The sequence below is a fragment of the Aplidium turbinatum genome, chromosome 12 (genome assembly GCF_918807975.1).
Source record: "Aplidium turbinatum chromosome 12, kaAplTurb1.1, whole genome shotgun sequence".
Taxonomy (NCBI): Eukaryota; Metazoa; Chordata; class Ascidiacea; order Aplousobranchia; family Polyclinidae; genus Aplidium; species Aplidium turbinatum.
Window position 1 is genome coordinate 10,844,256 of NC_137483.1, and position 11,221 is coordinate 10,855,476.

At 38.0% G+C, this 11,221-nt stretch overlaps 2 protein-coding genes across 2 annotated transcripts; one reads left to right on the forward strand and one right to left on the reverse strand.

Annotated features, from left to right (window-relative positions):
* Window positions 1–1,630: 1,630 nt before the first annotated feature.
* LOC145781382 (uncharacterized) lies at window positions 1,631–5,169 on the forward strand. Its single transcript, XM_082593173.1, has 3 exons — window positions 1,631–1,919; window positions 4,470–4,569; window positions 5,033–5,169. Exons 1-3 carry the CDS (start codon window positions 1,728–1,730, stop codon window positions 5,113–5,115), a joined length of 375 nt encoding a protein of 124 aa, XP_082449299.1. The 5' UTR covers window positions 1,631–1,727; the 3' UTR covers window positions 5,116–5,169.
* A 585-nt stretch (window positions 5,170–5,754) lies between these two features.
* On the reverse strand, window positions 5,755–7,579 carry LOC145781447 (uncharacterized). Its single transcript, XM_082593226.1, has 2 exons — window positions 7,392–7,579; window positions 5,755–6,170 (listed from the first exon to the last, which is right to left on the reverse strand). Exons 1-2 carry the CDS (start codon window positions 7,507–7,509, stop codon window positions 5,899–5,901), a joined length of 390 nt encoding a protein of 129 aa, XP_082449352.1. The 5' UTR covers window positions 7,510–7,579; the 3' UTR covers window positions 5,755–5,898.
* Window positions 7,580–11,221: the final 3,642 nt, after the last annotated feature.

Here is an 11,221-nt window from a genome sequence, read left to right on the forward strand (position 1 = left end):
AAATGTAGTGAAAGATGGAAACATTTTGATGTTTTTTATTTTCCCTGAAGAGGTTCAATACTCCTTTGTGATGTCATAGTCATGTTTGTTTTCCCTTAACTACACCATTGTGCTGTCATAGACATTTTTAAAAGAAGTATGGTTGCACTTATCCATCCAAATTCAACTACTGTAGTTTGCAGGACCTTGAGACTTTAGCACTTTTCTGTTTTTGCCTAACTTTTCATCAATCTTTCCTCTACCCAATAAAAAAAAAAAAAATTAAAGTTACGCATCATGGTTTTATTGGTGCGTAACGACAAGAAGTCAATTCTCAGTCCTTTTTACTCCAGCGTAGTTCCCAAATAAAATAAGTTTTCATCTTTGATGTTTGTTTTGTATCTTTATCCTGCATTGCGGTACCTAATATGGGTAAAACTTTATTCCTGTCAGGAAAAGTATTATGAAGCATTTATTCACTATGTGAACACTGAGCAGTGCTGAAAAACTCCACTTTAAAGGGAAATTTTCTTCATTCATGGTTAGTAGATACTAGCAATAGTTAACACGGGTGGTGGGTATTTGAAACGAACATTAACCTAAACCTTTTCTGACAAATGCACTTACTTTTGACAGCTAAAAATATCAGTGATAAGATCTCTTGCATTATGTCACAAATGATCTGCAGGAACTATCAATGACAAAGTGTCTAAGACCTTACAACACATAAAAAGAATACTTCTGTTTCAACATTTATAAAGCATATTCATCGTTGTTAAGCTATCAGTTTAAAAACATGTTTAAACAAGCTATTGGCAATAGCTTGCATTAGTAAATTACCACAAACAAGGTAATGTGCGTTCTGAATACTGCCATCTTGTTTTTCCCAAAATTTCGTCAACCCATTGAGTGTGTACAAGAATAACCATGTAGGCCTACCGGTATACTAACATCGTAGGCTACCTTCCATAAAGGGCACTTCCATAAAAGGAAAAAGAAATTAACTCATCTACATTATGTCATGTATCAAATTGCATTAATACAATGTTTGTCAGGTCTACTGCCACAAACATGCCTGAGAATGAAAAAGAAAGTGAAACAACGTAAGCTAAGGGCTATGCAAAAAACATATGCTGCTGCCAAGCACACACACTTAGGTATTTCAGCACACCAATAAAACCAATTTTACTAGTTTAATGTTTTTCAAGAGCACTATAATGAAACTAAGCTGCAAATTGTAAAAAATTTGCAACTTTTCCAGAAAAATATGAAAAAAAACAAAAAAAACCAAAAAACGCGTGTTTTTTTTGGCCCAAGTTTTTTTTGAAAAAAAACACGTTTTTTTTAAAAAAAAACGGTTCGTTTTTTTTGCATTTACAACTCTAATGCTGAGTCAGTGTTATACTCCTCTAAATGAATTCCAACTGCCACATTTGCATTTCACTAGCGTTTTTCATTACGTTGTTTCTATGAATAAAAAGTTTTTCACCTCTTGGAATGGCGTTCTTTCGCCAGCGTTGCGGTGCTTTCTCGTAAAAATGTGAGTCCTTGAAAATATTCAAAATGTGCGTTTATGATGTCACAGAATAATTTTTATTAAGTAACAAACAAAACATGTCTCTTCTAATATTGCCTTGCTTTGCTATGAAATTCAACTAATTCTGAAAGACAGTTCAATTTCTTGAAATGACCCGCTAGTCGGGACTTTTGATGGACAACGTTTACTTTCTTGCAGTCGTTAGGATGGAATGGCCAGATTTTCATCTGGCAATAGCATCGTAAAGGATACCATCAACTGGATTCGCAAAAATGAATTGTACTCTCAATCTTCGGCAGCTCTTGGATTCTTTTTATTCGCTGGGCTCATCAATGATTTTGTGCAATACGTAATTGCAGAACAACCATTGCTCACAACTCAAAGCTTTACGTATATCATTCTGGTGAGTTTTTGATTGCATCAGGGTTGACAGGCAAGCTCAACTCTTGTGATCAATTTAATTTTTTCTTTCAACGAGACATCAACAATAGTTTGACATTTCAATATTAATGAAAACTTTTACGTCCCTGCACTTTGTGCGCTACTTAAAAACAGTGACGTTGCTAGAAAAAAAAATTAGGTGAGCAAAAGTAACTGCTGAGGGGCAAATAGTTCAATACTTAAAATAAAGAGTTTTATTAATGCTTTTGTTTCATGTTTGAAATAAATGCAGCCGAACATTTGTGAAACGTCATTCAACCTGCCGTATAATACAATGTCATTAAAACGTTGTAATAGTATTAATCCGTACTTTTTTTGAGGGGCAAGACAAAATCATAGGGGTGCGATTGCTCAACCAAGCCCCTCCCCTCCCCCGTACGTCTCCACCTAATAGAATTCTGTGACCTGTATTTTTTAGCTGGTCATTTGATAAATTGGTTGAAATTAACTGATCATTTTTAATCGTAACCTATCGGTATATCTAAGCTTTTGCACAATGGTGAAAATTTGGATTCAGTGGACCAAACGATGAAAAAATCAACCTCTGTGTCAAGCATGTCGTTGAAGAGTTGAATGGACCAGGAACAGATCATTCACTAATTAAACAAACCAGCTGATTAAGTCGCGCACTTTGCAGAATACTATTTTAGGCACAGGGCATACGTAATCCGGTGATTAGATGTTCCCATCATTGATTTACAGATGAACTTTGTGCAAACTGATTTTCAATTATCTAATCTGGCGATTAGCCTAATCGCTCGCTTAAAAGATCCGTTTGTGGTGCATCCAACTCTCAAGGTGCGTCTACACGAGAAAGTGTTCTTGCTTAGAAATTCTTGCTTAAGCTAGTGATTAAGCTCGTTTCGTCTACACTGGCAACCTCGACGAAGATTTTGCTCGCTTGAATCGCGGTCACGTGAGTATCTAATTTCCAATGACGTCACGTTTTAAAAAGTTCGCGCCAAAGCATAGCAGTTCGCGCAGCAGAGTAGACCAAGCAACTGACTGTTCTTTAACCATTTGAAGTTGTTGCAGTCTTTCAGTCATGGCTTCCTAGAAGTTGTGTAAAAAATGCTGCAAAAAGCGAAGGATGCAAACCCGCAATTTACTGCTTATTGAAGCATTCAGACACCTCAGTGAGGTTGAAATGTTGGAAACAGAATTTCGTGTCAGTGTGGGTGACTGGTAATAACCAGCAAGATCATTCCTCCGCTATTTTTATTACCCAGTGTACAATGGCAATGGTTTTCTGTTGAGATCCTGTTTTGGATTTGAAATTGGAAAATATTGTGCTTTCTATGGACTATTTCGAGTACGGTCACCGCCAGTTCAGCCCGCAACATTAATAAGAATGGGTTGGGATCAAAACTTAACGAAATCCTTTAACGATACCGCCCTGCCCTGTCTGGATACTGAGCTGAGAGGAGACCTGAGATTTTAGCGGGAAAAACATTTCTAAGCAAGAGAACTCACTTAAGCGCCCAGTTTTTCGCTCTGGAGCGTATTTTTCTCGACGGCTCGCTTACTCGCCCATTTTCTTAAAAGTAAGCGGCACAAACTGCGATTAACTTAAAGAAACAAGAAGTTTGGCTAGCTTAAGCAAGAAAACAGTCGTCGTGTAGACGCACCTTCAGTGTCTTGCCAAGGCACAATCATGTGGACAATTTGTAAACCTGCAAGATGTAGTGGTGTCCATCTTGAACTCTAAACGTTGCGCGAAAAAAAAAAATCATGTGCATTTTGTGGGGTTCGATTTTAGAATCATGCGAGCGTTGCTGGAATGGTTTTATCTCTCGGCCACGCAGCCGACGTAAAGTACAAATTTGTGATAGTAAAGATTCGTGCTTTTTCCAAGCTTGCAGACATTCTTGTCAGTTGTCACGGTGCTGGACTTTTTCGACGCTTAAATTAAGTTTCAAATTGAAGACCTGAGTTGAAAAACTACGTCCAAAATAGGCTACGACTTTTGAGTTAAAACAAGTTAAAATTCTTTTAAATTTGTTTTATTCTTTTATTTCTATACAAACGCCAGCGTGTGTTATAGCGAAAGCCGTTTTTTAAATCAAATTTTGTGTGAAGTCAGGCGGACCAAGTTCATTCATCAAGTTGTTAACAAATTTTTGTATTTTAAGCGATGTGAGGAGAAACTGCTGACTTGAGTTCGTGCTCACATTTTTAAGGAGGTGGTAGCCTGTTATAACATCGAGTAGAAGAATTGACAGCAGTTTGCCGGTTTTTGTTTTCAAAGTTTACTCAACGAAAAACATGCGGATGCATGTCATAGACCTACTGTTTTTCAATGAAAGCATTTCAAAGAAATCAACGTTTATTTGAAATAAAATTTTATTTAAAGGAGTTGGCCTACAGGGTATAACGAACCCGCCCCCATGGCTTTTCTTCCCCTTGCGTAGGCTATGTGCCTCTATAGAGACCACATAGAACAGCTTAGCTTTCCCAAAATCTTATTGTCAGTTTAAGTGATAAATTCTATTCGACTATTGCGTTTATTTAGGTATTCCATGTTATTTCTGTTCTTATGTCAGCACAAGCTTTCATGTATGCAACATTGAGATTCAAGCAAATATCAGATCGCACTTCAATCCTGCTCTTGGGTAAGTCAATAAAATGTCCTATTGGTAAACAGGCGTTGCCTACCAGTGAGCCCGGTCCAGCTTCAAATCAGCAATAGGTGAAGTCTAAAAGCTTTGCCATCGTTTCACAAAAGATGAATCTAATTGCGGTTGCTTCCGCCAAGAGCCTTTTTCCTAAGTAGCAGATGTTTTTTTAACATTTTTACGATGTCCTCTGGAGCATTTGTTTGCAAATCACCTTCTGCAGAGGCTACGACAGCAGTAGCTTTAGTGCAATGAAAAGTAGAGCTATTCCAATTAACAATTTTAGAGGGAATCAATTTTAACGTCTTGCTGGAAGATACAATTTATAGAAAAAATTTATAAGCAGTTTAAACTCCGTCTTGCCGAGTGAGATTGAAGATCTTGCAATACTCACTTCACTTAGCTACAAAATTTACTTTCAATTCTTTAACTTTTCTGCAACGCTCGATTTTATCCACAGTTTACAACGGACTGCTTCTGACTTTGCGGCTAGCTCTCGAAGTAACGTTGATCCACTACAGGCGAGAAGATTACAGTTTGTAAATTTTGTGTACTGCTCCTTTCGCGCTTAATAAATATGCAAATGCATTTAGTGTACAGATTTTGCTTTTACATGTCCGTAGCAATTCGACTTCAAAAATATTAGTTTGCAGACTAGCGAGAACTAACAAGCTGCAAGGGGGGCTGCAATCGATTTGTGCCACCTACCAAACAGTAAAATAGCACCTTTGGTAGTGGGTTACCTCAATATTTATCTCAAGAATTTAGCATTTGCATAAAAAGTTAGATAGTAGCCTAGGTTCCTTTGATAGCTGCGGTTGCCCACCTAGCCAAACCTTCAAGTTACCGTACACCAAAAAAGCGCGCAATTGGATAAGCGTCCAACTTTGTGAATGCAGAATTGGAAATCAGATAACCCACACACTCTGGTCCAACTTGAATAAGGTGACTCTCAGTTCTCACAATAACTTTTCATCCAGCTGCACCAAGCGGATGGAATGATTCACAAGTAACAGCCTTTCAAAAACTTCAAAGCGGACTTTTCGGTCCGAGGATTCTATGGGTTACAGGCGCAGTGGATTACACTTATCTTTCTGATTGGGCCTTCCTTCCTTTCTAGGTACACTTCCGTCTATTCTGTCTACCAGCACCACAAAATATTTTTTTTTTGTCTACATTTGGATGTAATTTATGTTTTACCAAGGAAACGTTATAATCGTAAAGAAAAGACTATAATAAGTTGCGATAAGGTAGATTACTGTATCAAAACGAAAGTTGTTGTGAGGGCTGATACCAGCTCCGTACCGCAAGTGAGTTGTAGGGCAATTACTTTTTGCTGCGGGAAAACGAACTGGAATAGCTTTGGCGGTGAAGCATTTGATTGGATGATGGACGAAACACAAATTTCCTTCTTCTGCGCCTTCGCCGCATTCTTGATTCGGTCCATTTGAGAATAAACTTGAAGTCTGCTCCAAATAGACCACAATACCCGAGCATAGATTCGTCATCTGACCAACGACCAATCAAAGACGCTAACAGCTTTCCCACGTGACCACTCATTACTTCGTCATAATTGACTTTAGCTTGAACTTTTAAACCTTAAAAAATAAAATCGGTTTTAACTTTTCAACAAAATAGGATAATAAACAACAACACCTAGCAATTACCTCAATAGTCTATTGTCAAGCCTATATGTCAGTGGTTCCCAACCGGGGTGCCGCGGCACTCTGGGGTGCCAATTGCAATACTCAAGGGTGCCGCGAGATATTGCAATACTGCGGCCCATTCTTTATTTTAACATTAACCCGTTAAGTGTGGAATTTATTTATTTATCTTAACTCTAATCCACGGTAAGCCTTTGTTTTCTCGCCCAGGAAATACAGCGTGAAAAAGATTTAGACTCGTTGCTGCTCTTTCCATAAAAACGTTTGAAACGCATCATTATTGCCAGGTTTCCTGATTTTACTTTGCGTTTCACGGCGCACAAAGTCAAATTGCAGTGATGGATTATCGGATTGTGTGACCCAGAACAATTATAAAATTGCACGATTGTTTGCAAACCATTATAAAATAGAAACTTTTGCATGGGGAATACCTGCGCATACAAACACGATAGCCTACATAGCTAATCGAGAAAAGGCTAAGTTATAATTGATTTCTTCTTTATACTTATGAATATATTTTGTGAATTGCTTTGCGATTACAATTAGGTCTCCAATTTAGTGGATTTTCCGTACAAACGAACATTAAAACTAAAAAACGAGAACGACTGCTTACAGTCGAGGAAGAAATGTGCGTGGCTTTGTCGAATGTGCATCGAGATATTAAGGGACTTTGTGCAAGAAGTCAAGCCCAAATTTCACACTAACTTTTGAATAAATACATTTATTTGCGCGCGCTATACTGTACAACTCATTCTGTGTTATTTCATACAGTTATTTGAAATACAGAAATCTCATAAAATTGATCCAGTTTTGCCAGGGTGCCGTGCCGCAAACTATTTATCTCTTTGATGGGGTGCCGCAAGGTCAAAAAGGTTGGGAACCACTGCTATATGTTTTAAAATTCTAAATAGCAAATACACTTTGCCAGGTGTTGGCCCTTGCATGCAAGCAGTAAGTCATGCACTGCAGCGGCAGTAGGGGGAAGGTTGGGTAAAACGGACTGCGGGGTAAAACAATTCTTTGCATTTTTTTAATAAAGTATTTGTACCTCCAGTCCAATTTTCTACTTAAACCTACGTCACCACAACGTTGTTGTTTGCTTTAGCTTGGCAAGTTTAAATTGCCATGCATATGGTATATATCCAATTTACCCACCCTTTTCGCGATAACATTTCCAGCAATATCTGCACAGTTCGTCATCATGGTCAAATATTCTGGGTGGCAGAATAAAGTTGACAGAATTTTCTCGACTTCTGGCTGAATTTATTTCCATTTGATGAGAAAATGGTAATTTGTTAATGGCTTAGGCCTACAGCCTAATAAACTCTTGGAAACTCTGCAGGCTTTCTGTAAATAGTAAAATCTTTATTAAATATTTGCAACATCCTAGCACGGAAATGAACCAAGGGCAATTCTCATTAAGCAAAAATCCATTTTTTTACTTAGTTCAATGTCTGCAAATGTTGAGACAAAGTAAAAATGTTGGGCATTGCTATCTTCGCTGACTACAAAATAGCGCTGTTGTTAACTGAAAGATACGTTTGTTACACATTGCATTGGTAAGTGAGCTACTGGTTTTTTCGTATATAATATTTTCTAATGTAGCACTTGAGTACTGTATGAGGGTAGAGTCGTCGGTTAGGCTAGCTACTAACTTTGTGGGCATTGCAGTGTTATAACTTAAGCTAAAGTGAACTAACTAAGCTTATAACGTAAACTGATTTAATCACAACCAGTCTGATTGTAGGTAGGCCTGCAACTCAAAAACATGCTACTCTTTGGCAAAATTATAATGCCGTATTTGCAAGAGGTAAGCTTGGTCAAATGTTGTTCGTCTTCGCAAAACTTTCTCCTGCTTTGGCCAAATATTAATTGGAAACTAGTTTCGAATTTACAACGAAAAGAAAATGCATCTCTTCACAAACCAAAACAAAAATTTGAGGTCGAAAGCAGGCAGTATTTTCGAATTTTTTTTTATGCTTAAAAACCTACTACTGCAAAGTTGGAATATTTATCAAATCATTTCGCATTGCAAACTACTTTTAGAGTACTTCAAAATAAACGCAAGCACGACAATAGGCGAAGTTTTGTTTTGAACCAATAGCCTACTTTTGTTTCTGAAATGAACTACAGTTTTGCAATGAACTCGAAAGAGCCTTTCACTCATCGGAATCTGTTGCCTCGGATATATTAGCTCATGATAGGCTTAATATCCCATCAACTGCAAACTTTCAACTTTTTGACTGGCTAGGCTTTTAAATATGAAAAACTACAAGCATCAGTTTCAGAAAACAGTTCTTTAATCGAGAAAAAATATTTGCAGATTTGATGCTTCCTAATACTTCTGCCAGTTTCAATCTTCAAGTAAAGCTTTTATCTTAAATGTTTGTAATGTCGGCTAGCCTTTAACATAAGCGCTTCCAAATCTGCAAACACAAATGGAAGAGTGTGTTGTTTTGATAACCATTGTGTTGAACTATGGGTAAGCTTGTCATTCAGGTTTTGCTGAACTCACTTCATGGAGATTAGAGATAGCACCGTTAGCTTTGATTTAAGTATTAATCGACGTAGGCTATTAGGCTTGACACAAACTTTATGGCTCGCCAAAGAATGCCTATCCAACAACAATGGGATCGCAATGAAAGAAAGGTAATCTTTTGGTGGCACGAGATAGGCTAAGTTCTTGCTTTTGACAATCAAGTAGGCCTATAAGGTTCTTCTTACGTTTGAAGTTGCCTCATGCCAAGTTGTTTGATCCAGGCACAGCACAGGCCCGTAACTAGCTTGGAGCGCGTAGGGGGGGGGGGGGGGGCCATAAGTATTCTAAAAGGGGCCCAACTCTTACCTTCCGTATCACGTACGAAAACGACGTTTATACTCAATGTGGGTATATTTACGCAAAAACCTTAATCGTAATACAGCGTTTACACTTTACATTAGCATAGATTATTATCATGGAAACAGCAGCGTGAACTGGCATTATAGAGTCAATTAGGCTACATGCTGTAGCTTGAACAGTTAAAATGACGACAGCATAGAAATTGAAAAGCAAAATCATTTTTAAAACATCCGACCACCAACTAGTGATAAACTGGTTAAAAATTGGCTTAGAAACCGCAGTAAAATTTATTATTTTGTGGTTGATTCTTTTGTTAGTTAATCCATTGCCTTTCATAAACTTTGAGTTCGTTTTAGTTTAATTACATTTTCCTCAAATGCGCTGCATAAATCACACAAAATATAGGCTACTAGACCTATAGGCTACATAGAAAATAGGCGTTGAACTATGATCAAATAAGGCTGCAGCCGCTGCACCTGACACTCATTATCGTTTTGTAAATAATTGTACAATGCATCTCACTTTTTCTAGTGCAGAATCAACAATCCTCTTTTCAAGATCAATTCTTTAATGATAGCCTAATAGTGAGAATGTAGCCTATTTCACACCATCAGTGAAATGTATCCTCGCCATAGAAAGGTTAGGTCCTACCACCTAAAGATACGGCCTGATTTGTCACATTTTGCAAAAATTTCCAGGTTTTTCTAACTTTGGGCAAACGTTTAAATAATTTTTTTTTTAAATTAGATTTTTACGCTTTCTTTATTCTTTTCCCTAGATGACACAATAGGTTTTAACATCCTCACATGTTGAAAAATGAAGAAAATTTGATTTTGTAGATTTTAGTCAGACTGTTAATTTTCAATAACAGTCTGATTTTGCGTTTTTCAACTTGCTTTTTCTCATTTGCTACTGCTTCCGCAGGGCAACAAAAAAGTTTTATGTCATTAGGAAACCGCAAAAAGTAAAAACATCTCAAAAAATGTCAGTTAAGCACTAGCAGTAGCTGTAATCAAAATCTGCAAAATGTGACAAATCAGGCCGCATCTCCAGGTGGCCATATGGTCCTACCTTATAGACACCCTTGAATATTTAAGGTGTCTATGTCCTACCTTAACATAAGGCGTGGATGGACTTCACTGAATCTATTAACAAAAACGTCCAGGTATATTTTCTCGGTCATTTCCTTTTCAAACGTCAACAAAACCAAGTTCTCCTGGAACATAGACCTGCGTGTAGGCTTGTCTATCCGAGATAAGACCGAGAAGCCACTCTCACAAACCGCACTACTGGACCCGAATGATGCCACAGCAGCGGCAAGCTTATATACATTCAGGAATGTCAGTCGTTGATTGTAGGGCTGTAGGCCTACAGTTCTTTCAGTACCATATAGGAATCCTGGAGTTCTGCAACTTCCACATGATCATGTCCGAACTGTTGTGCGACTTGCAATTCCGCCTCTGATGGAATACTGTATCTCTCTTCAGTTTCGTATGTAATGGAAAATATAGTCGTATATAGTCTGCCAATTTGAGTTTCAAACTGCAAGTAGCCTATAGAAGCACACCTAGAACGCAAATGCCAAGGTGGTTGTCCGGTAATAACGCTTAGTGGCAGTCAACTGCACAGTATTCTGGACACTGATTGGCTATCACACTGCTTAGCTCAGTTGGAAACTGGTGTAGGCGTACTCTGGATCTTACCAGCAATAAATCTCGAGTCTGTCTGTTTAACACAACATTCGACCACACCATTAGACACACAATGTTTGGGGGGGGGGCAAACATTAATGCAGGGAGGCTTCGCCCCCCCTAGTTACGGGCCTGGCACAGCAGCCAGCATGCGTTCATCGTTTAGCAACACTGTTACAGTTAAAATAAGCTATTTAAGTGGTGTAGCCTACTCTTTCAGCAGTTTTGAACTTCGGAAATCTATCTGAAGTGTCCTGACTTTCGTTTCACCGATAGCATTTTCGGGGCATATTTAACTTCACAAGTCACAACCAGGGATATCTGTTCGTAACCTATCTCAATTAGCAACGAAATTTGTCAATTTAATTGGTAATTAACCAGGCTATTTGAGTACGCTGCGTTTACTTCGAAATATTAGGCTACATCATTTTGTTAGCTTTTGTGGGACAAAAAAA